This window comes from Notolepis coatsorum (genome assembly GCF_963971535.1).
Source record: "Notolepis coatsorum genome assembly, chromosome: 13".
NCBI classification, from domain to species: domain Eukaryota; kingdom Metazoa; phylum Chordata; class Actinopteri; order Aulopiformes; family Paralepididae; genus Notolepis; species Notolepis coatsorum.
In genome coordinates, this window is record NC_140177.1 from 70,846,799 (window position 1) to 70,873,878 (window position 27,080).

The window sequence follows — 27,080 nt, forward strand, 5'->3', positions numbered from 1 at the left end:
CCCCGACCGGAAGTGTTATAGTGTCTGTTGCTAGCAGCTTAACTTGTGTCGGCCGGTTCTGTGCTTTTTCGAGCTAACGTAACATTTTCCAAAGGAGAGGAGAGAAAGACCGTGGCTCACATGCAGCTCAAACTACCTGTTGGAATAAATTAATTGATTGATGTTTAACTTGTCCATGTGTGTGTCCAGTCATTTCGACTAGCAAACGTTGTCATAACATTACCTCAGGATACCACTGTCTATTGTATTTAGTTGGTTAGCTATTTAGCTAATGTGGATAGCATTTTGAATAGCATCAATGCTAGCTGGCTGGCTACAGCTTTATTTACTAAATTATGGAGGCTTTTTAATCGTCAAGGTAAGAGAGGATTTGTCATGATCAACTGAAGGCGTATGCTATGGAACAATATGTGCTTTGGTTTTCAGGAAAAAAAAAAAACGCCAGCTATGTGACGCTAATCTCTAGTTAGTATCGTGTATTGCATCACAGTAGCCTCCCGATCAAGCTCAATAGCTTCTGTGACACAAATGCAACTACTCTGATGCCATTGTTGTTTAATAATAACTCCCGGTGTTTAATAAGCCAGGACATATAAGACATATATGTATCATGTTTATTTTTTTGTCTGGGTTTGCATGTGGATTAACCCTTTCTCCGCCGATGACGTGTTAAGACGTCATTCCTCGCCATGCTTAATCTGCCAATGACGTTTTACAGCGTCTTTGAGATCAATATTTTAAATTTCTGTTATGGTATTCATATTTCACCCACGGGTCCTTGACTGGTGCTGTAGGACTCCGCTCAACTCTCCAGTGCTTCAATACCGCCACCTGGTGGCTGATCGGCAAGTTGCCAAACCGGAAGTGGGGCCGGAAGTGCTTGTGTCACCCCTATTCCGTCCGCCACTCGCTATCGCTCGCGGGACTCCATCTGGACACACTGGATAATCGATCTGTTGCCATAACTCGATAAACAACATTATTTGGACGTATATAGTATTATACAACCCGGAAATGGTTCGCCTAGATCAACATCCCATAATAGCGATCTTTTTGCTCCAGTATCATCCCCCATCGCTACGAGGAAGCTGTGGTGAGTTTCAGCGTTTTTGATTATTATTATCCATACAAACTGCTATGATCAATATATCACCCATACTACATGAAACATTTAACGCCGGTCAATGCATTATAAACGACCCCCCCCCCCCCCCCTCCGGTCACCAGCAGATGATGAGTCATGACGTTTAGGACCTTGTACAATTGAAATTTTATCTGGCGTCAATCGCTATCAAACTGTATTTGATGATCTAATATATGCATAAATGGCTATAACTCACATTCTATGAAATACTGCAGAAAACGATAAAAACATATTTATACTCTAGATCGTATTTTTGTATGAATGTGTGAATGAAAAAGTAAAACGTTCCTACTAGGGATGGGTACCGAATTCGGTACTTTTGAGGCACCGAACCGAAACACGTCGGTACTACCGAGTATCGAATCAAGTGAGAAAAAAAAAAAAAAAAAAAAAAAATTTACTTTTTTCTTTTCATGTCAACGTTCACACGCACAATATATGCTTACCTAGGATTTGACTTGATTCAACAACAAAGCAGTCGGAGCAATGACGAGCCGAAAACTGTCGAAATTGTAGTTATTTGAAGTTTGGATTTTTTTTTTTACGACAGAGGTAGGTACATTTAATTTCTTGAGACTAAAGTACCGAAAAAAGGTACCGTTGGGTACCGGTATCGATTCACAGGTACCGGTACCGGTATCGGTTCAAATGTGAAAGGTACCCATCCCTAGTTCCTACACCCTGAACGATAGCTAATCGATGTTGAATAGGCCATAGTAATGTCAATTTAGCAATACTGCAAAGTAGGTGAACATCTCCATAGACAAATAGAGCTGGCAGACTGGCTACAAGGATGGATATAAGCGTGGCAGAGAAAGGGTTAAGGGAGATGCGTGTGAGCATGTGTGTGCGCCTCGGTTGGCAGTGTGTGTACAGCAGAGCCCCGCTCGCTTCAGACAGATAGAGAGAGCACAGCGCGTGTGTGAGCATGTGTGTGCGCCTGGGTAGGGAATGTGTGTAAGCACAGCAGAGCCCCGCTCCGCTTCAGACAGATAGAGAGAGCACAGCATATGTAAAGCTGTAAAAGCCTGATCAAGCTCAATAGCTGTACATGTCATTGTTGTTGTGATGTTTTCACACACGGGGTAAGGGAGAGGTGGGCTATCGCGTCATCGGTTCAGGAGAAGACACGTATCGCTTGTAAAGATGGTGACACAATGGGGGCGTCTTCAGAATTGCGCACTCTGGGAGCTGGTATCAGAAAGTACCGTCTTCAGGCTGCCAGAACGCAGTTCCGTGTGGCATAAAGGTGCAAATGATCAAATACTTTGCCTAAAACGACCCAAATCTTTTTAGTCTGGACATGGCCTAAGAGGGAGAGAGATAGTGGGTGGCCGGGTAGCGCAGCGGACTAAGCATCTGTCTACCACCGCAAAGACAGCGGGATCGAATCCAACTGCCAGCGGTACCTCCGGCTTGGTCGGTCATCCATACTGACACAATTGGCAGTGTCAGTGGGTGGGAAAGCCGGTGGGGTGGGTCCTGATCGTTGTAAACAGCGACTCCTACAGGTCGGTCGAGGCGAGGGAGGGAACTAGGGAGGGTAGTGTGATCCTCCCACGCGTTACACCTCCCCAGTGAGAGTCCTCGCTGTCAGGTGAAAAGAAGCGGCTGGCTGTCTCCACATGTGTCGGAGGAAGCATGTGATAGACTTCAGGGCTCCCTAGACCGGCAAGTGGGGGGCAAATGCGCGCAATGACCAGGAAGGGGAGGGGGGGATTGGCATATCGACTAAATTGGGATGGGAGAAAAATACAGAAAAAGGGAGGAGAAAAAGTGGATAAAAAAAAAGAGGGAGAGATAGTGTGTTTGTGTGTGTGCATGTCACCACATGATGTGGGTTATTTTCTATGTGGATATAACGGACAGGAAATGTTACCTTTGATCTTTGGGTCTCTCTTCTGCCTCCACTGGGGCAGGAAGATACTGATGCGGCGGTGGCCTTGGCTCCAGAAGTGTTGCACAGCCAGAGCGATGCCCCGACAGGAGAAGAAATGCCCCAGACCATGGCTATGGAGCGAACCAAACGGTATTAGGGCGGGGCAATAAAACTAAAACTAACATTTATAGATCAACTCATCCATCAAATTTGGCCCATACTGTTATAATTCATCTGAATGTAGGGCTGCTCGATTTTGGCGAATATCCTAATCATAATTGAACTGATGACCTGGCTCAAAAACATGACATGGCTCAAAAACATGACCCGACTTAAAAACATGACCTGACTTAAAAACATGACCCTGACTCAAAAACATGACCTGACTTAAAAACATGACCAGACTTAAAAACATGACCAGACTTAAAAACATGACCTGACTTAAAAACAAGACCCGACTTAAAAACAGGACCAGACTTAAAAATATGACCCGACTTAAAAACATGACATGGCTCAAAAACATGACCCGACTTTAAAACATGACATGGCTCAAAAACATGACCTGGTTCAAAAACATGACCTGGTTTAAAAACATGACCAGACTTAAAAACTGGACCTGACTTAAAAACATGACCAGACTTAAAAACGGGACCCGACTTAAAAACATGACCTTAAAACTAGGGATGCACCGATATGAAAATTTGCCACCGATACCGATACCGATTGTTCAACTAACACAATCGGCCGATACCGATTCCGATATTTGTGGCAAAATATTTTTTTTTAAATATTTTTTAAATATTATTTCTTTTTGTAATATTTTTTTTTTGTAATTTTTTTTTTTTATGAAACTACTGTATATTTGTCTTACAAATTGTGCTCACCGATATGAACATAGGCCTCTTTACTTACTTAAAAAAAGGAAACATCAAGAAATAGCACTATCTCTCTCCCAGTATGTTCTGCAGGGCTGCAGCTAGATACTAGTTCTCCCAGCATGGTCTACCTGCTGGGCTGCAGCGAGATACTATTGTCTCAACCAATGACATTTTGATTGACAGTCGATTCTGCCAATTACGTCACACACCGCTTGCACCCGCCTCTGCTGTTACCACCAATCGGCAAGCGTGTTGCATTTTTTACTCCTGCTTTTGTCCGCCATTGATTTTGACAACAGAGGTTTTCTAGAACAACACGGCGCGGCCGACGTTTAGCTTTTAGCTCCGCAGGATGACTTAAATGAGGCATAATGATTTTACTGCAACTAATGTTATAATAAAACAAAGCCTTTCTATACATGTGTCTGATTGAAAACGTTATTAACAGATTGCAGAATGGGTAAAACTCAGGGCTCTGTGAGCAACGGAAGGAACTGAGCTAGTATGAACGCTTGCTACGTTCGGGTAAATAATAGGGATGCACGATATTGATTTTTTTGACACCGATACCGATAACTTTATGCTCCTCAAGCCGATACCGATACCGATAACCGATATTTATTGTATTATAATATTTTTTTTAACTGTATATATATATATATATCTATTTTTTTTTTATAATTTTTTCTTTTTTTTTTTTGTATTTATAAGCTCCGACGTCATCGGTACTGCTATCGGTACTCGAGAAATTATGGAGTTTTTTTTTGAGGAATTTAAACGTCGCAAACTAATCTTGTTGGCCGTTGTCTATATCTCTCCTGCCTCTGTCTCTGCCTGCGCAGGGAGCGGGCTGCCTGCTCTCTCCTCTCTTCCCCTCCCACACACACACACTCACTCACACACACACACACACACACTCACTCACACTGGTGCTGCGCTGCTCTCATAATGGCGGACAGAACGAAATGTTCAAAAGTCTGGGTCTATTTTACTAAAGTCGATGCTGACAACGCTCGTTGCCACAAGTGCAACAAGACATTTGCCAGTAATGTATAAGCGCTGGTACTTGTCAATGTGGCTGGCGGGGAGATAACGTTAGCTCCGAGTAGAGTAATGGCTGACAATCCGGAGGTAAATAAACGAACGAGAGCTTCTGATTGGTGGTAAGAAGAAGAGGTGGGTGCAAGCCGTGGGACGTAATTGGCAGATCGACTGTCTGTCTCCGAATGTAACGTGACTACGTCACAGCCAAGAAAGGGAGCGCTGGATTTGTGAAAAACTCCCTGTTCCTAAACCACACGCTATCAGTTTTACCACAGTACTGGCAAAACGGGAGGAGGCTATAATAAAAACAAGCGCCCTTCATCCAAATCCACCCACACCGGATTTCTTTTAACCAAAAAATTTATTATATGTTATCGGAGCTATCAATAACGTTATCGAGTTTATCGGGATGACGTCATAATTGCTGATATCGGCCCGATAATTATCGTGCATCCCTAGTAAATAATATGCTGATGTTATGAACGTGTAATACTAACTATATAATGTTAATGCCACAAAACGAATGCCTTGTTAATCATAAGTAGTAACTTTGATGCAGTAGCTTGTGTGTGTGTGTGGGCCGGGGGCGGCGTTGTGCAGGTAGGTCGCGAGTGAACTTTTTTTTGTCTTGACGCTACACAAATTGATGGATATTTATCGGCTACTGCCATCGGCACATTCGAGCTTATCGGCCGATAGGCCGATTGCAGTCAACAAGGCACTTATCGGCCGATACCGATACCCAACAGATACATCGGTGCACCCCTACTTAAAACCACTGCATACTGAACCGAAGGTCCTGCACAGAAACAGTTCGGTACGAATATGTTACACCCCTAATTATTATAATCATAAAAATAATATTGTTCTTGGTTTCCCTAAAGCCAGGCTGTGTCACTAGTAGTGCAGGTCCGTAGCTATGTAAATTGTATATTAACACTTTAATCGCCAAGGACGCCTTAACACGTCATTCCCCGCCATGCTAATTCTGCCAATGACGCCGTAACACGTCATTGAGATCAATATTTCAAAAATCTGTGATCGCAATCATATTTCTCCTGTGGAGACTTGAGATCTACTGTTGATCCCCTCTCAACTCTCCAACGGTTCAAGAGCGCCATCTGGTGGCCGATCGGCGGATCGCCCAAACCGGAAACTGGTGCTCATCCAAATTCGGTCCGACCACTCGCTATAGGTCCTGGGACTCGAGCTCGACACAATGGATAGCGATCCGTTACCAATAACTCGATAAACAACATGATTTGGACGTATATACTATTATACAACCTGGAGATGGATCGCATATTTCAACATCCCATAATAGTAATATTTTTGCTCCACGCTCATCGCCCCAACGGCCCGAGGAGACTGGGGTAAGTTTCAGCGTTTATGTTTACCGTGTTCGATACAAACTGCTCTAATGATCATATCACCCACACTAGATGAATCATCCAACGTTGGCCACGGAATTATAAACGACCCCCCCCCCCCATCCGGTCAACATCAGATGATAAGTAGTAACTTCTAGAAGCACGTCCATTTGAAATTTTTTATCTGGCGCCGATCGCTATCAAACTGTATTTGATCATCAATATAATGCATTTAGGGCTATAAATCACATTCTGCAGAATGCTGCAGAAAACGATAAAAAACATATTTATACTTTAGACCGTATTTTAGTATGAATTAGTGAATGAAAAAGTATAACGTTCCTACATCCTGAACGATAGATAATTGACGTTGAATGGGCCATAGTAATGTCAATTTAGCAATACAATTTAAAAAGTTATAGCCCTGCAAAGAAGGAGAACTTCTCCATAGACAAATAGAGCTGGCAGAGGATGGTATAAGGATGTACATAAGCGTGGCAGAGAAAGTGTTAATATCATGTTGTACATTTTCTTCATATAATGTATCATGCTATGTTATAGACTTTTTTTTAAAGATGCTATACATAACATTCTTAAGTAGAGTAATACTTAATTAAATAATAATTAAATGATAAGCTGGTGCTCTAGTGCGACATCTAGTGGCTGAATGTTATTTATAGCACTTTTAACTTCACTTCCCCCCCCCCCACGCCTTTCCTGTCGCTCTCACCTCATGGCCACATTGCTCCCGTCTATAATGATCATCCTCAACCCCGCATCTCCGGGGTCATCTGTCAGCTGGAGGTCAAAGGGCACCTGCAGGCCCTCGAGAAAACGTTGCTCTCCCGTCACCACGGCACCCGACGGGGTGGTCCGTCTGTCCCTCGACCTGGTCGAGGAGGAAGAGTCGCCACCGGGGAAGACAGGGCGCGTAACGGGATGAGGGCTGAAGGTGGATGGAGGAGGAGGAAGAAGAGGCGTAGTGGTGGGGTAGGTGGGTTGAAGGTCCTGGGGAGGTTGTATTATCGGGTGCTGATCGAGCTGGGGCTCTGGGTTTGGGTGGTAGATGGGTTGCGGAAGGGGCTGTTTTGGAGCGTGGGTGGGTTGAGTCTGTGGATTGGTTTGGGGAACTTGCATGGGGGTATTGGGGAACTGGGGGTTAAAATTGGGGGGATAAGAGGACAAGGGGGGTCCTCTGATGGTTTGGTGGGGAGCATGTGACTGGGGAAGATGGTGCTGGTCTGTCGGTGAGGCGAACGAACACGCCAATGGCTGCTGGGGTTGGTGTTTAAAATCCCATAAAAAAATATCCGGTTCTATGAAGGGTGCGGCTATATTCGGCACCTCCGACGTTCCTCCCTGGTCTTGTCTAGTTCTCTCGTCCACTCGCTTTCTTTCTACGTTATTTACCCTGGTCGCTAAAGGCTGAGCTGGCACCTCCTTCCCTCTTCCTCTTCCCTCTTCCCCCTCTCTCCCCAATACCACCTCATCCACCTCCCTTGGTCCCTCTCTGCCCGAGTCAGTCCTGCGTGTCTCCGCCTCCCTGGCACCCTCCCTCTGAAGCTCCAGGAGAAGCTGGTGAGTGGAGAGATCGGGCAACATGCTGTAGACCTCCGCCACCTTCTCCTCCGTATAGCCACAACTGGCCGCCGCTCTCTTCAGCACTCCCAGGACAAAGTCGTCCTCTCTCCCTCTCTCTCCTGCCTCCCTACCCTCCTCGTCCCCCTCGCTCCCTCCTTCCTCGTCCTCCCACTCCATCCTCCCCGCTGACGCGTCCGATCCAAAGTCTGGTGCCGTGCCCCTCTCACTTCCACTCCTCTGTCTCTCCCTCGCTCCCTCTCCCCTCCGGTCACCCCTCGTCACATTCCCACTTCCATCCGTCCTACTCGCCTCTTCCCCCTCTCTGTGCTCCGTCTCGCTGGGGAGGTTCCTCTCGCCCCGATGCTGACTGATCCGGTCCGGTTTACTTGGGTCCTCCTGGTTTCTCTGTCCCTGGCCACTGCGATCCTGCTCCTGCTGAATGAGATCCAGTACCTGCGAGGCCTCTTTGGGTCCAGTTCGAGCCAGGACCCGCCGCACTACGCCTTCCGTGTACCCCATGGTAGTGAAGAACTTCAGCAGCAGACCGAACTCCTTCTTGCTTCCCACGGACAGCAACAGCTCCCCTTCTTCCTCGATGTCCTCCTCCTCCCCCTCCTCCTCCATCTTCTCCACCTCCACCGGCCGCCCCTCCTCTCCCACTTCCTGCAGGGAATGCACCTGTTGGGCCTCAGCGCCCTCGGCTTTCCCTCGGGCGGAGGTGGAGAAAGAACGGAAAAAGAGATCCTCCGCCAGGGCGTCGGTCCGCAAACCTCCCATCCCTCCGTCTCCCCACCTCTCTGTGCCCGACATGGGCGGGGAGGCGGAAAGGGGCGCCTGCTGGGGGAAATTCTGGAATAGTCCCGCATGCCGTTGCCGAACGTCAGGATCCTGTTCGCTACCGGAGTGTTGTAGAAGCGTGCCTGTAGCGGAGGAGGGAACGTCCCATATGTCCCTCGCTTCCAGTCCTCCCGTCCCGCCGGTTCCCACCGCTCCGTCGAGCAGCTGAAGTCGTTTCAACCCTTCCCATATTCTCTGGTTCTCCGTGTCTCTGTGAACGTCTCTACCTCCGGAGTCCCAAGGTCTCGCCGGGCTCGTTCCGAGCCTGGATTCCCTTACTAGATCCAGCAGGGTTTCCTTCACAGCGACCGGCAGCACCAGAAGGTCCAGGGCGTGCCTGTCCTCCCACTGCTCCACCAGGGCCTTGAAGGCCCGCCGGGAATCCAGGGACTCGCCGGCGGTCCTATCCGCCGCCTCCGTGCGCCTGCCCTGGGTGCCCTCGTAGCGCTCCACCAGGTCCGTGATGAGGGAGTAGGCGCGAACCACGGGCTCAGTCAGGCCCGAAATCAGCAGGCAGCCCGGAGAGCCGATCTGGGTTGGAAAGAAGGAGAACGATGAAAGATTCACGTTGGATTTGCTCTGTTGTTTTTTTCCGCTCCTTTTGGGGTTGTTTTGTGGGAGTTTTTCCCTTATCTTCACTGAGGGTCATAGGTCATGGGGTGTTGTTCCATTATGTGTCCATAATGTGGGCCTATGAAGCCCGGTGAGACATTTAAAGGGGCACTCCGCCAAAAATATTGCCGATTTATTTTGCACATAATCTCACACACATCCATAAACAATAATTAACTAAATACTTTTGCTTACATTTATTTAGTTAGACATTTATTGAGAGTAAATTAGTTTGAATATAGCCACCAGTGACCGGTGAAAATGAATCCTTGTGTTGTGTTTATTACAGCTCAATGAAATGATAAGGTAGCAGTCCCTATAGTATAAGACAAGGTATTGCTATCTTTTCCATCTACATAATTGTATGGTGCTGTAAATGATCATCCGCTGTTAGTCAATTAAAATCACCTGTCGTTTGCCAATATGTCTGAGATCAAATACTATGAATGAGGCATCATAATAGCACAAGGCTATTACAGTGTAGGCTCTGTTGCCCATACTGTACGAACTCTGAACTCTGTTGCCTATACTCAATCTACTGCTTTCACTGTTTTATACTGTAATCATAACTACCTACCTACCTCACCCTATAGTCTACCCATATAACACTGTATGATAGTCACGTACAATAACACGGTATATACCGTATATATTTATCTATATCCATATGACTATATCTGCATATATTCCTCTGTACATACATCAGATTAACATTTTACTCTTTGTTATATATATTCCATTTAATCACTTGTTACTAGGGGTGGGACGATACATCGATCCAGATCGATACATCGATGTAATTATCAACGATCGAATCGGATCGATGCGATGTAATAAGATCGATTCATATCGATACTCTTATTTTGAAAATCCTGTGGTGAGTCTCATAACTGATTGTGTTAAATGGGCATATGATATCATCTCATATCGATCGCAGGCACCTGAATCTAATCGTATCGTATTGTATCGTGAGAGACTTTGTGATATCGGCAAATATCGTATCGTTGTCCAAAGAATCGATATCGTATCGTATCATGATGAAACTGGCGATTCCCACCCCTACTTGTTACACTGTATATAAACTGTATTTTACTGTATATACACTGTATATTACTGTATACCTTACAGTACCATAACTTACCGTATATACACTGTATATTACTGTATATTACTGTATGTACACTCAGGGGAGGAAATTAGGCCACTTTACTCGCCAAATGCGAGTATGTATTTTTTACGTTTGGCGAGTGATTCATGAAGACCACTCGCCAGTCTGGCGAGTATACAAAAAAAAAACATTCTGCAATCACTGCACTGGCAAACGGTGCGCGTCTTCTGAGTGCTTGCTTTAGTTGACAGTGCCACAAGAGCACTGCACAAGACATATAATGTTTAATAAAAGTTCACGCAGTACTGGCCAATACGCGGACATATAATAATGATAAAAGTCCTGCGTTACTAGGCTAGCCATCAGGAGCACTCTCAAACGGATAACGTTAAACACAGCAGAAGATGGAAAACAGACAGACTGACAAACGGGGAACTGCATCCAACCCTAGTACAACCCTCGAGTATAAGTTACTAAGGACACATTTAAATCACAGAGGTATAATGTTAGTCTACTGGAACTGTATACAGTGGTTAGCTTCTAGTTAGCGTTTTAGCGATAGCTGCTTGCTAGCTAACGTTAGCCCCGTGTGCTCAAAGCAGCCAGCTAGGTGTATCTGTTATGACTATAATGTTTCCAAAAAAGCACCGGACTACGACGTAAGGTTAGACATTTTATTTCATGCTCAAAAGCCCCTGGCTTGCACATCGCAGTCACGAAAGGGGCTAGCTCAACCAGTGCACTGTGCACAACAGCACCAACCCAACTGACGTTACCACAACACTTGACGGTACTTCACAGCACTGTCGTAAGACCACCGTGCTGTCTTAAAGGCACAGTGTGCCTACCCAGATGCATACACAACATTGACGAGGCTTGACAACCGAGGTTCAAAGTTAACTTGATTGATTGAAAACTTTATTAACAGATTGCAGAATGGGTACAATACAGTACGGCTCAATACACACAATTGTTAAGGGGATGCAGACCAGAGAAAGACTTTCGTCTTGTTTACATCAGGGTCCCCCATTTTCAATTCATCATAACATATGACATACAGATAGACTACTGCTACATCTATACATTTCACATCTATCTATACACTTCACAACATACTTCTGTGTTTTTCTTTCACTGCCCAACCCAGTCCAACCCAGCATCTTTCACTGCCCAGTTCAGCCCAACCCAGTCCAGAATAGATACCTCTTTCATGTTAATATGTTTTATGCTAATATTGTGAAGAGTAGAGATTAATGTTTTATGCTAATAAATATTTTAAAGAGTAGAGACACGGTGTGATTATTTTACTATGATTGAAAATCAATTTAGACGAAGACATACAAAGAAGTAATTATCACAATTAGCGATTTTTTTTGTCTGGTAAAAAATCTGTTTGGCTGGTAAAAAAAATCAGATACTCGCCAGTTGGCTGGTAAGCCAAAAAGTTAGTTTCCTCCCCTGTGTACACTGTATATTACACATGCCCTGTATATTGTTATGCACTTTACTGTTACCGTTAGATGCCAACTTCCTTTTTGTTGTACTGTACTTACATTTACATTAATTTTGTCATTTAGCTGACGCTTTTATCCAAAGGGACTTACAAGTTCTGTACGGAAACAGGAAGGGTACTCGTGCTGTACGATAACAATACATTTGAATCTAATCTGATCTAATGATTTCATCTCAACGCTTACCACTATGTATGCTGAGGCATTTTTGATCAGGCAATCCATGAACAGTCCTCTGGCTCCGCAGAAGACACAGTGAAGGACCCCAGGGTAGATAACCTCCTGTTGCTGCTCCTGGTTCACCACTCCCCTCACAAACAACTGGCACACAGGGAGAGAGAGAGTATGAAGGTGTATAGCCTCTGTGTGCGTGTGTGTGTGTGTGTGCGTGTGTGTGTGTGTTTGTGTTTCTATTAGTTATGTTCAGCCTGGCTGGGGCTAGCCACTAGCAACTTTTCAGAATTCACACCAATAATTGGTACACAAGCTAAACCAACAGTCTCAGCCAGGTCTGACCAGGTTGTGAAAGGTGGCTGTCTCAGTCAGGGTCCAGCCAGGTTTGGCAAAGGTTCTAAAGACAATGGAGATGCTCACTGTGTGCCAGACAGGCCACAGCACGGCTAAACCCTGGCTAGAGGAGACAAGAAATAGAATAGAATAGAAATACTTTAATCATCCAGAGGGAAATTTGGCACTACAAATCACTCACAGTAAACATTTAGGTAGACAAAACAAAGTCACAAATAAGAATAACAAAAAAAATTGCGTAAGAATAAAGAATAAAATAAGCCTAAGGGCTTGTGTCCATAGCGGACGTTTTATGAGTTGTCAGCTTCTTTCTGTCATTAATTTCTATGCTCCTTTTCCCAGCCCCGCGCCTCGCGTTTATGAGCTCTCGGCGGCAGCGTTTTTGGGGCGGAGCGCTCTCAGCGCATAAAGTTGAAACTAGTTCAACTTTTGGAAAGGAGCACGCTCATCAAGGTAACTCATCGAGGAAGGGGCGGAGCCGCGGCAGCAGGGCTCTACAGTGCGACCATATTGCTCGCATATGCCCCTAAAAATATGTGTGTGCGAACCTGAAAAATCAATTACTCGCACGGCGTGCGAGTGCAGATTACAGCCCCAGTCGTTATTTTATTTCTCCGCTGAGAATCGTTAAAAAACTACAAGTCCCACATTGCACTCAAGCCAACGGTCCAATCACAGTAGAGTGACGTGACTGGTTTCATGGGAAATAAAGCAAATGACCAATCGGAAGCTCTCATTTGGCTTGTTTACTTCCTGCAAGTCGGCCATTGCGATCAGGGCTCTGATTGCGATATGCAAGCGTTTTCCGATACACTAACTTATTATAGTCTTACCAATAGCAATAGATTTTAGAACACCTAGATTTAGCTATAGCAATAGTAATATAACGTTAATGCAACAAAACGAATGCCTTGCTTTGTTAATCATAACGTTGATGCAGTAGCGTATGTCGTTGTGTTGACTAACGGACATGATAACAACATAACACAGTGTACACATTCAAATTGCGATAATCGATTCTAACATTTTCAAATCGATGCAGTTGAATTTCCCCTTAGGATCGATGCATTATTACACCCCTACACCAAAGTAACTGGCCCACTGTGTATGTGTGTACAGCTAACTTGGCTAGCGTTATCAACCCAACAGCAGAGGTGGGCAATAGGGTCCAGCTGCAGCGCCGGACGGCCGGCGTGCAAGCGGTGTGACGTAATTGGCAGACGCGACTGTCAATCAATGGTCTACCTGACACGCAAACTCATAAACAATGTTTCTGTACTGGAGGTGTACAGTATTTCAATAGGCAACCCTGAAAGGATTATTTTTCTAGAAGAGCAACACAGCCAAAACATAGGCATTGTATGCATAAAAGGGGCAAAAGCTAAAGTTAAGTGACTGTTACTTTTGTAGCAGTAGTTTGATTTGATAGTTTATTTGATAGGGACAACACATGTTAATGAACATCAAGTACAAAATACAAAATGTAAACATGCAGGGTTGTAGCAAGAGCTCATTTACACACATGCACGCACAGTACAAATATACATTTATTTAAAAAAAGAAAAAAAAACTCTGTTACTTGAAATATTTTCACTGTGCTCCTAAATATTTTTGGGTGCTCCTAGATTTCTTTGTGTGCTCCTAATTTTTTTCATTTAGGAGCACATGTGCTCCTTGGGAAAAAGGTTAGCGTAGAGCCCTGCGCGGCAGTCACGAGCCTCAGGAAAACGCTATGAGCTTTTTTAATTTTTTTTCCAAAGCGGTCCGCCTTGAAAAAAACGTCCGCTATGGACACAAGCCCTAAGAATAAAATAGTAATAATAAGATACGGTCCGGGATTTCCTATGTTATGTATATATATTCTAATATAAAATATACAGTGAAAATCTACAGAAAATCTACAGTAAGTGTAATAAGTGTAATATTGAACAATGTTGTTTTAAAAGTAAAAGTCCAGGAAGATGGTAACGGTCACCCTGTGCTCAGTGATGCAGTGAGGCGCAGTGATGCATTTAAAGTCTGATGGCTGTCGGAATGAAGGACTTCCTGTGCCGTTCAGTGCTACATCTTGGGAGTGTTAGTCTAGCACTGAACATGCTCCTCCTGTCAGCCAAATCTGTGTATAGTGGGTGGGTGGGGTTGTCCCTGATGGCATGGAGCTTAGCAAGGCTCCTCCTCTCCGCCACCACTGCTAGAGAGTCCAGCTCCACCCCTACCACGTTACTGGCCTTCCTGACCAGCTTATCCAGCCTGTTTGCGTCCCCCGCTCTCAGTTTGCTGCCCCAGCAGGTCACAGCATACAAGAATGCGCCCGCCACCACCGACTCATAGAACATCCTCAATATCCTTGTACAGACGTTGAAGGATCTCAGCCTTCTGAGGAAGTAGAGTCAGCTCTGGCCCTTCTTGTAGAGTGCCTCTGCGTGTTTTGACCCGTTCAGTTTGTTGTCGATGTGCACACTGAGGCATTTGTAATCCTCAACCATGTCCACATCGACCCCCCTGATGGAAACGGGGGTCACACAGATGCACTCCTCTTCCAGGAAGAATAGCCCCAGCACTGCTGTGGCTAATGGGGATCCAAATAAACTTAAACTTCCTCCCCAGATCCACAACCAGTTCCCTGGTCTTCGTCACATTTAGCTGCAGGTGGTTTTTAATCGCACCATGTGACGAAGTCCACTACCAGTGCCCGGTATTCCCTCTCATCACCGTCTTTAATACATCCCACTATCGCAGAGTCATCAAAAAACTTCTGAAGGTGGCAGGACTCTGACCGATAGTGGAAGTCATTGGTGTAGAGTAGACGGTGAAGAGAAAGGGAGAGAGGACTGTCCCCTGTGGGGCCCCGGTGTTGCTGATCAGTCTGTCCGACACACAGCTCTGTAGGCGCACATACTGTGGTCTGCTCGTCAGATAGTCAACAACCCAGGACACCTCTACCTGCATCGCCTCCAACTTCTCACCCAGCAGGCGTGTTCCTTTAAAGGTAGAATCTGTAATGCTGTCAAAACAGTGACCTCTACATCAAATAATCCCTCTTGGTACAGCGCTTTGTTTATGTTTTGGTCTCATGGGTGGATTGGAGTTGAGTATAAACAAAGTGCAGTAGCAAAAGTGACTGTTTTCCCTAGAAAATGCTGTTTGAGCCGGCAACTGCACCTCCTCATCCATCACGCTCAACATAGGGGCCCCCCAGGGCTGTGTTCTGAGCCCCCTCCTCTACTCCCTGTACACACATGACTGCGTAGCACAGCGGAACAACAACACCATCATCAAATTTGCTGATGACACAGTAGTGGTGGGCCTGATCTCTGCCAACGACGAAAGGGCCTACCTGGAAGAGGTAGAGAACCTGTCACAGTGGTGTCAGGAGAACTGCCTCTCCCTGAACGTCAGCAAAACAAAAGAGATGATTGTGGACTTCAGGAGGTCGGGGGTCAAGGACTACAGCCCCCTCAGCATCGACGGGGCACCAGTTGAGAGAGTGAACAGTTTCAAGTACCTCGGAGCCCACATATCCGAGGACTTGACATGGACCACACACATTGACAGTGTTGTGAAGAAGGCACGACAACGCCTCTACTTCCTCAGGCGCCTAAGGAAGTTCCAAGTCAGTCAGAAGATCCTTAGGAACTTCTACTCATGTACAATAGAGAGCATCCTGACCGGCAACATCACCTCCTGGTTTGGGAATAGCACTGCAAAAGACCGTAGCAGACTACAAAGAGTGACACGTTCAGCCGAACGCACAATTAGAGGGGGGCTTCCCACCCTCCAGAACATTTACAACAAGCGGTGCAAGGGGAAGGCTAAGAGAATTATTAAGGACTCGAGCCACCCGAACAACTGCCTCTTTGAACTGCTGCCGTCAGGCAAGCGATACCGGAGTCTTATGGCGAGCACAGAAAGACTCAGAAGGAGCTTCTATCCCCAGGCCATCAGGCTGCTAAACGAACAATAATCGCTAAACGAACAATAATCACTATGCAACAACCATCAAATGCACACAGCACACACACCCACACGCACACACTCACTCAAACAAACAACACACTGCAGCACCCACTCTCCACACTTTAGATCACACAAACACACTTACACTTTATATTTATTGATAAAGGATTTGCACTACAACTCGTACACCTACTGTGAATTGTACCTAAACTGCACCTCGTCCATTTATGCCTTGCACTATATAGTATTGTATATTAGTACACTGCACAGTATTGTATATTGTATGGTAACTACGTCTACGAACATTGTACATATGTCTAAACTGAACACTGTGACCTCTTTTTTTACTTCTAATTTTTACTATTTTTACTATGTTTTTATTTCATACTTATCTTGTCATGCACAGTCTCTGGAGCGCAACAGTAAGAAGCATTTTGTACAAAAGTATTCTGTACTTCTGTATGACAACTATTAAAGAAACTTGAAACTTGAACTTGAACTTGACAGCATTACAGATTCTACCTTTAACCCTTTCACTACCACACTACAAAAGGTAAACCTTTCACTACCACACTACAGACGGTTAAGTTGGTAGTGTGGTAGTGAAATGGGGAACCTCATTAGCTACTCCCATTACAAAACGTGACATATGCCAAGGCAGTAATAGACAAGGCAGAACAACATCAAGTGTTACTGTTACTTATCAAGTGTAAACCATCTTACTTTGGCTGCCGTCACGTTGCTCCGTGGTCCTCTTAGCTGGAGCCAGATCTGTCCGTTGTTGCTGTGAGGCAACTCTGCGGCGACATCATCATCTATCCCAACCCCAAAGGACACCTCGAATATCCTCTCCACGGAGCCGTGGAGAGACAGCAGGGACCCCCGCAGCATCCCGGCGCAGGCGAACTCATCCTCCACTTCCTGCTCTCCCCCCAGCGCTCCGTCACTTTGTCGTCTACCGTCCATCCCTTGCTTTGAGATCGGCAGGAGTTTTGCGCAGGCCATAATAAGGCCCGAGATCACTGAGAGAGACGGATAGAGAGATACTCACGTCAGTCAACCCATATAGTTGTTTTCTAGTTCAAGTTTTGTTTTATTTGTCACATAAGGTACATGTAGATATTTAGATAATAGATTACAGACATGCTTCGTTCTGTATGAGCCCCCTGAGATTGTGTTTCATACAGTAAAAAATAATGGTAAAAAGAAGAAAGTCCAAACACTATACAAGATGAATGAATGAAAACTTTATTTAACAGATTGCAGAATGGGTACAATACAGTACAGCTCAATACACACAATTTGTGGGTATGCAGACCAGAGAAAGACGCGTGATTACGAAACCTAGCCGCATTTCTCGAGACGCTACATATATATGATACATATGATTGGCCACTGACGCGTTTGCCCAATCCGTGACGAGCTGTGTCTTTGCCCATTTCCACGCCAAACAGCCTGCAAACTACCTGGCGTTCTATCGCCATGCTCTAAGACAAACGCTAACCGTAAACCAACTTCAAAAGAGTGCATAAGCTTAACCGTCGAAAGAACTTGCCGTCACGCTCTAAGACAAACTCTGAATGAATGAATGAATGAAAACTTTATTTAACAGATTGCAGAATGGGTACAATACAGTACGGCTCAATACATACAATTGTTAAGGGGATGCAGACCTGAGAAAGACGTTTGTCTTGTTTCCATCAGGGTCCCCCATTTTCAATTCATATAGACATATATGACATACATGACATACAGATAGTCAGTACTGCTACATCTATACATTTATGACATACCAGATTTGCAAATACAGTACTGTTTGTGATACAGAAGGAGTCAAGAAAAGGGAGTATATACATTTGACGTAGAAACTGTACATTGGAGGAGGTTGGGTGGGGGGGGTTGGGTACATTGGGATATTGACAACCATACTGGGTAATTTACATTGGAGGTGGTTTGGGGGGGGGGCACACTGTATAAACAAGTAACACTGTACATTGAGGGAGGGGGGGGAGGAGACACTGTACAAACAAACACAATTGTACATTGAACTATTGACAAAACCATACTAGGTAAATGACTGTACATTGGAGGGGGTTGGGTTAGGATATTTACAGGGGCCAGTGTTGAATTGCAGTCTCCCGTAGGTGTCCCTTGAGAGAGGTTTTGAAAGTGGGTAGTGATCCACATTCCTTTACAGCTTTGGGTAGGGCGTTCCACATTGATGTGGCATAATTGCGAAACGTGTTTAGTCCCTTATTTGAGCCGAATCTGGGTTTAACATGATTTGTGGAGCTCCCTCTGGTGTTGTGATCGTGGTATTCACTGACCTTTGGGAAGTATTTTGACATGTACATGGGTACCTTGGTCGTGTAGTGTATCTTGTAGACCAGGCCCATTGCAAGTTGTTGTACTCTGTCGTCTACTCTAAGCCATCCTAGGTTGTCAAAGTGGGCAGGGGTGAGGTGGGTTCTAGGAGTAAGGTCAAGCAGTAGTCTGACCAGTTTGTTTTGAGATGTTTGTAATTTTGTTTTTAGCGCCTTTGAGGTGCTTTGGTACCATGAGGTGCAAGCATAGTCGTAGTACCCCTGAATGAGTGCTCCTGCCAGAGTCTTCAGGGTGTTCTTGTTTACCAGAGAGGAGATCCGGTACAAGAATCGAGTTCGTTGGTTGACTTTTTTTATTACATTGGATGCCATTTTGTCACAGGAGAGATTAGCCTCTAGGATGGAACCCAGGTAGGTAATTTCATCTTTCCTTGTGACAATATTGTCACCCACTGTAACTGAGAAGCCGTCGGTCTTGCTGAGTTTGTTATTTGAACCGAAGAGAATGGACTCTGTTTTGCCCATGTGTAATGATAGTTTGTTATCAGCGAGCTCTAACCTTAACCAACTTCGAAGAGTGCCTAAGCTTAAAGGGGAACTCCAACATTTTGGGAAATTAGCTTATTTAACATCTTCCCTGGAGTTAGACAAGAAGATACATACCTTTTTTGTCTCTGTGCGTGCATTTTAGCTTTGGGAATAGACGCTCCGTTAGCATAGCTTAGCTTCATCACTGGAAGTGAGGCAGGACAGTAGCCTTACAGTGCCTTACAGTGTATTGCAAGGTCTGACATTGACCCAACTTGATATGCATGACCTTGGTGGGCTCTAGGTCAACTCCTGAAAAGGGGGTCAATGTCAGACTTTGCAATCAAAAGTTAGGGGGCTAATAACCCTTGCCATAATTTCAGTGCGCCCCCTAACTTTTGATTGCAAGGTCTGACATTGACCCCCTTTTCAGGAGTTGACCTAGAGCCCACCAAGGTCATGCATATCAAATTTGGTCAATGTCAGACCTTGCAATACACTGTAAGGCACTGTAAGGCTACTGTCCTGCCTCACTTCCAGTGATGAAGCTAAGCTATGCTAACGGAGCGTCTATTCCCAAAGCTAAAATGCACGCACAGAGACAAAAAAGGTATGTATCTTCTTGTCTAACTCCAGGGAAGATGTTAAATAAGCTAATTTCCCAAAATGTTGGAGTTCCCCTTTAACCAGTGTAGAAACAGGCGTCGGCCAATCAGAAAGCGTCTCCGAGAAATGCGGCTAGGTTTCGTAATCACGCGAGAAAGACTTTCGTCTTGTTTACATCAGGGTCCCCCATTTTCAATTCATAATGACATTTATGACATACACAACATACATATGACATACAGGTATTTAGTACTATACAATATACAAACGAAAGTACAACATAACTTACAAAATTAAGTACAAAATACAAACAATGAAGTACAAAATGCAAACTTTTTAAAATGCAATAATTAGGAGGGATGTATTCCCCAAATGCCCCCCCCCCCCCCAAAGGTAATTGTTGTGTAGGCTCGAAGCCGTTACTAATCATACTTGTTCTCTCTTACGTGAGGTCGATACTTCTGACGCCCTTTTAATAAAGTTTCGATTCCAGTCGACCTAGTTCTTCGAACAGCACCATGCTGTTATGCGCGGTGGTGGTGGCTGCTGAGCCTAGTAGTCTTCCGCAATCATGCACCGTAATCTGATTCAAAGTTCACAACACATTGTGTAATCATAAAAAGCCCATTAAAACCAGTTGAAAAGCAGACGGAGAGACAGAGAGAGACGGAGTTGGCGACTTGGATTATATGGAAACATAGACGCCACAGTAGACGAAGAAGCCGCGTCTCGACTCACGGGGACAAAAGCGAAACTAAACGCAGACGGCGTCACAAGTCACAACAAGTCAGTTGGTGGGTGCGTGCTTACGAAACCAAGCCGCATTTCTCGGAGACGCTCTCTGGTTGGCCACTGACGCGTTTGCCCAATCCGTGACGAGCTGTGTCTTTGTCCATTTCCACGCCAAACAGCCTGCAAACTACCTGGCGTTCTATCGCCATGCTCTAAGACAAACTCTAACCTTAACCAACTTCGAAGAGTGCCTAAGCTTAACCGTCGAAAGAACTTGCCGTAGACAAACTCTAACCGTAACCAACTTCGAAAGATGCCTAAGCTTAACCAGTGTAGAAACAGGCGTCGGCCAATCAGAGAGCGTCTCCGAGAAATGCGGATTGGTTTCGTAATCACGCTTGGTGTGCGTTATCTAAAATAAATATTAAAACAACCTTGCCTTCAGCGAGGGAGGCGTCCTTATTGCGACAATACTACTGACATATATACCACAGACGTCATACGGCTCCTGAAAATAATAGACCGACTATTTGATCGACTTAGAATATCCCACGTGACAAGCACGTCATACGAGCACGAGCCAAGTCAAAATTTGTTATGAGGGGAATTCCATTGACGTCACGAGCAATGCCAATGTGTCGAAAGTGTTTTCTTTGAATTGAATAAAGTCAAAATCGACTGCTTGACTGATGATGGTGTGTAGCCTAAATATAAAATGTACATTCCATTTATGTAGGGCTGTGTTATTGATTGATTGATTGAAAACTTTATTAACAGATTGCAGAATGGGTACAATACAGTACATGCAGACCAGAGAAAGACTTTCGTCTTGTTTACATCAGGGTCCCCCATTTTCAATTCATCGTAACATATATGACATACAGATAGACAGTATTGCTACATCTATAAATTTATGACATACCAGATTTGCAAATACAGTACTGTTTGTGATACGAAAAGAGTCCAGAAAAGAAGTATATACATTTGACGTAGAAACTGTACATTGGAGGAGGTTGGGTAGGTGGGGGGGGGGGGGGTACTGTACATTGGAGGCGGTTGGGTAGGAGTGGGGGGGGGGGGGGGGGGGGGTTGGGTAGGAGGGGTGGGTGGGGGACACTGTACAACTGTACAAGCAACACTGTACATTGGAATATTGACAAGACCATACTTGGTCATTTTTACTGTACATTGGAGGGGGTTGTGTTAGGACATTTACAGGGGCCAGTTTCGAATTGCAGTCTCCCGTAGGTGTTTTTTGAGAGTGTTTTTTAAAGTGGGTAGTGATTCACATTCCTTTACAGCTTTGGGTAGTGCGTTCCACATTGATGTGGCATAATTGCTAAACGTGTTTAGTCCCTTGTTTGAGCCGAATCTGGGGTTAACATGATTTGTGGAGCTCCCTCTGGTGTTGTGATCGTGGTATTCACTGACCTTTGGGAAGTATTTTGACATGTACATGGGTACCTTGGTCGTGTAGTGTATCTTGTAGACCAGGCCCATTGCAAGTTGCTGTACTCTGTCATCTACTCTAAGCCATCCTAGGTTGTCAAAGTGGGCAGGGGTGAGGTGGGTTCTAGGAGTAAGGTCAAGCAGTAGTCTGACCAGTTTGTTTTGAGATGTTTGTAATTTTGTTTTTAGCGCCTTTGAGGTGCTTTGGTACCATGAGGTGCAAGCATAGTCGTAGTACCCTTGAATGAGTGCTCCTGCCAGAGTCTTCAGGGTATTCTTGTTTACCAGTGAGGAGATCCGGTACAAGAATCGAGTTCGTTGGTTGACTTTTTTTATTACATTGGATGCCATTTTGTCACAGGAAAGATTTGCCTCTAGGATTGAACCCAGGTAGGTAATATCTTCTTTCCTTGTGACAATATTGTCACCCACTGTAACTGAGAAGCCGTCGGTCTTGCTGAGTTTGTTATTTGAACCGAAGAGAATGGACTCTGTTTTGCCCATGTGTAATGATAGTTTGTTATCAGCAAGCCATATGCAGATTTTGCCTAGTTCCGAGCTGAGGGTTTTTTCAACATGAAATGTTCAATATAAACACAGTAGCCTAAATCTGTTCAGCCTGTGTCCAACCTATTAAATCCTGATTGTTCTGTTCTTATGCCCTGTAAGGTGACCTTGGGTGTTTTGAAAGGCGCCTCCAAATAAAATGTAGTAGTAGTAGTAGTAGTAGTAGTAGTAGTAGTAGTAGTAGTAGTAGTAGTAGTAGTAGTAGTAGTAGTAGTAGTAGTATAATAATAATAATAATAATAATAATAATAATAATAATAATAATAATAATAATAATAATAATAATAATAATAATATTATTATTATGAATTATGATGATGTTAATAATAATAACAATAATAACAAGTATAATGATAATTACTACAAGAATAACAATTAATAATAAAAAAAATAACAACCAAACACTAGTCTGCCCGTCAGTCCCTCTCTCCCCAAGTTTCAAGTTTTGTTTTATTTGTCACATTATATAAAGTATTGATTGATTGATTGATTGATTGATTGATTGATTGATTGATTGAAAACTTTATTAACAGATTGTAGAATGGGTACAATACAGTACGGCTCAATACAACACAAATGGCACATAATGACACAAGAGGCTTATGGCTGGGACTGAGGATGATAACTGACTACAAAGTCAGCGCCCCCTCAATGGGGAACGACAACGCCTCTCTCGCGGACAAACTCAACTCCTTCTATGCACGGTTTGGGGCAAACAGTGGTGCCGCTAGCTCACCGGCTAGTGACGTCACTGGCGCGCCGGCTGTTGTGGAGGGGGGAGGGCATCCGCGGGGGGGGCGGGGCACTCTCTCATTGACGGAACACAGTGTGAGAAGAGCATTTATGCAGGTGAACACCAGGAAGGCTGCTGGCCCAGATGGAATAACAGGACGCATACTTAAGTCTTGTGCTAACCAGCTAGCCCCTGTGTTCACCACCATATTTAACCTATCCCTGGCGGAGTCAGTGGTCCCTGCCTGCTTCAAGTTGTCTACCATTATCCCGGTACCAAATAAATCCTCCCCAACAGGTCTCAATGACTACAGACCGGTGGCACTCACCTCTGTGGCCATGAAATGTTTTGAGAGGCTGGTCAAGGATCACATTTGTGCCTCCCTCCCCAGTGATATGGACCCTATGCAATTTGTATACAGGCCAAACAGGTCCACTGATGATGCGGTCTCCCAAGTACTGCACAGCACCCTCTCTCACCTAGACCACCAGAAGGGGGGCTATGTGAGACTGTTGTTCATTGACTACAGCTCAGCGTTCAACACCATAGTCCCCACCAGACTGGTGGACAAGCTGATCGAGCTGGGTCTGAGCTCCGCTCTGAGCGCCTGGATACTGGACTTTCTGAGTGAGAGGCCCCAGGCGGTCAGGGTGGGGGGGTCAGACCTCCAACACCATCACCCTGAGCATCGGGTCCCCCCAGGGCTGTGTTCTGAGCCCCCTGCTGTACTCACTATACACACATGACTGTGTGGCCAAGTTCAGCACCAACTCCATAGTGAAGTTTGCGGACGACACAGTGGTGGTGGGGCTGATCTCGGACAACGACGAGAAGGCCTACCGGGAGGAGGTTGAGGTACTGGAACGCTGGTGCCAGGACAACAGCCTGCTCCTGAACATTGGTAAAACCAAGGAGCTGATTGTGGATTTTAGGAGGAGACAGCAGGGGACACACACACCACTGAGGATAAACGGGGCTACCGTGGACAGGGTGAGCAGCTTCAAGTACCTGGGGGTCCACATCTCAGAGGATCTGACATGGACAACACACATAGACTCAGTCGTAAAAAAGGCGAAGCAGCACCTCTACCACCTGAGACAGTTAAGGAAGTTCAGAGTATCTGGGAAGATACTCCAGTCCTTCTACTCCGGAGCTGTAGAGAGCATCTTGACTGGAAACATCACTGCCTGGTATGGAAACAGCACGGCATAGTACAAGAAGGCCCTACAGAGAGTGGTGCGCTCAGCCGAGCGTACCACAGGTATTGCACTACCACCCCTGCAGGTCCTATACAACAAGAGGTGCAAATCCAGAGCCTGCAGAATAATGAAAGACCCTCACCACCCCAACAACAGCCTGTTCAAGCTGCTGCGGTCAGGCAAACGCCTGCGAACACCAGCAACTAGGACAGAGAGACTTCGGCTCAGCTTCTTCCCCCAGGCCATCAGAGCCTTGAACACTGAACTCTCCACACACAAGCACACATGAGCACACACACAACACACACACTGTACACGCTCACACACTAGCAGCCACTTTAACATGAGCACACACACACTCATGCTGCACACGCTCACACTTATGGTCACTTTACAAAAGGAAAGGTCACTTTAAGAATAGTATAGTATAACTTGAGATTGTAAAATATAGCATTGTATAGCAGTGTACATAAAGACCCAGTGCCTCATCCGTAGCTAACAGTGTATTGCACTACCACAGGACCTAGCATGTCCAACCATGCTCTGTAAATAACTCATGTACATATACCGATATGCCCTACTTTGTTTACTTGTTTTATTGCACAATGTCATTCTATTGGATTCTTATTATAGATTACTATTGTATTATGCACAATCGTTGTGGGCAAGACCCCCCGCATTTCATTGTATACTTGTATGCCGTGACAAATAAAACTCTTGACTTGATGTATGACATACAAGACATACAAATATACAGTACTGTGTAAGAAAAAGATATCATGAAAAAATATATGCATTCTAAGGGGAACAAACTGTACATTGTGGGGGGGGGGGGGTTGGACATTTACCGGGGCCAGTTTCTAATTTCAGCCACGCCGTAGGTGCTCTTTGAGAGAGGTTTTGAAGGAGGGTAGGGATTCACATTATTTTATGACTGTGGGTACTGGGTAGGGCGTTCCACATTATTGTGGCATAATTGCAAAACGTACTGTTGGATTTGATCATAATCAGCCTTATATCACCTCTTCATATGTGTTTGTGTAGTTCTGCGCTGTGTTTATTTCTCTCTCCGACGTCGACCTTCTCATACTGGCTGTACAATCTTTGTCATTCCCCTTTAATGCAATCCGTAATCATAAGAATTCGACACTGGCCACATCATACTGTAGTGGCCGACTGTCATTCCTGGGTGTGCTGACAGTCGTCCACGATGCACCCGCTAATGTGCCTTTTCACGCTGTACCAAAGTTGTGATGTTGAATGAATTGAATGTCCAAAGCTGCCGCCGGTTCGGTTTACAGGGTTTATTGTTGTCCAAAGGTAAATGATAGTGAATGAAGGGTTAAACAGAACAGTCGTCAATTGCTCCGTGGTCAGTTCCAACAGTGAAACAGTAGCGTTTGAAGGTAAAACCTCGGCAGGTGCACAAGATTCCAGTGATCACCTTGGCTATTTATAGGAGTGGGCTGTAATGGGTGGTGAGCCCTCTAGTGTCCAAACATAAATAAGACAGTCTAAACAGTGCATGGTTCTAATATATAATATAATATATATATTATAATAATAATATAATAATAATAATATATAAATCCACCAAGTCGGTTTCTGTCTCTACACACCGGCCCCTTAATTGTGCACCAAATCACAATTACAAAAATATATATATAGCAAAGAGGCAAAGAAGCCGACATAACCTATAATCAATGTCAATGTCCTCAATAATAATCTATTTCAAATCATAGTTCTAAACACGAAGAAGCTTGACTGGGTCCTGGTTTTCGCTTGTTGTCCCTGTGCATGGGAAGAACAAATTAATTAGTAATTCAAATAACAGTCAAGGTAACTCAATGATAATATTCAAAGTGTTTTTTTTGTTTTGTTTTAACAAACAGAGCCATATAGCTCTGATAGGCTTATAGCCAATGTCTATTCAAAGTTCAACAGAGCCCTATAGCTCTGATAGGCATACAGCCAATGTCTACTGGTTGTGACTCTCCATCAGGGACATCAGAACTCTCTGCGGTAAGTCGGTCGGGAGGTCTCAGCCATTCTTCCCCAGGTTTCCTTTACGTCGTCGTCTTTTGTAGTTTCTCCTCTTGGAAACTGGCATATTCAAAAGTGTTTGGCCATCACCGGCCCCAGTAACACCATGGGCTTCCATGGGCTTCCTATGACTTGCTGTCCTGGAGTGTTGACCGGAGTGTTGGACGTCCCGTGACGAAGGCCGGGAGATTGCGACCCCCTCTGCGTGCCCCCCTGTCTTCGGAGGTTTCGTAGTGGTGACCGGAGTGCCGGATGTCCCGCGATGATGTCGGGGAGTTCGCGACCCTCTCTGTGCCACCCCCCCCTTCCCCCTGTCTCCGGCTGTCCCTGAGCAACGACCGGAGTGTTGAATGTCCCGTGACTAAGACGGGGAGGACGTGACCCTCTTGCGCCGCCCCTGTGCTTCAAATAGATCCGCTATCAACTCTATCTTTAATTTTTCAAAATGTA

General features: G+C 45.0%; 1 protein-coding gene across 2 annotated transcripts in view; it reads right to left on the reverse strand.

The window, feature by feature from the left end:
* Positions 1-20,640, reverse strand: part of khnyn (KH and NYN domain containing) — a 37,530-nt gene extending 16,890 nt beyond the window's left edge. Inside the window, exons 1-5 of one of the 2 annotated variants that reach the window (XM_084327378.1) lie at positions 20,354-20,640; positions 17,173-17,471; positions 12,151-12,285; positions 7,046-9,264; positions 3,024-3,154 (exon numbers count right to left, since the gene is read on the reverse strand). In XM_084327378.1, coding sequence (XP_084183504.1) covers positions 3,024-3,154; positions 7,046-9,264; positions 12,151-12,285; positions 17,173-17,454 — 2,767 coding nt within the window. In that variant the 5' untranslated portion in view covers positions 17,455-17,471; positions 20,354-20,640. Of the gene's footprint in view, positions 1-3,023; positions 3,155-7,045; positions 9,265-12,150; positions 12,286-17,172; positions 17,472-20,339 lie in introns of both variants that reach the window. The other variant, XM_084327377.1, reaches the window with a different exon arrangement.
* Between the last annotated feature and the right edge of the window lie 6,440 nt (positions 20,641-27,080).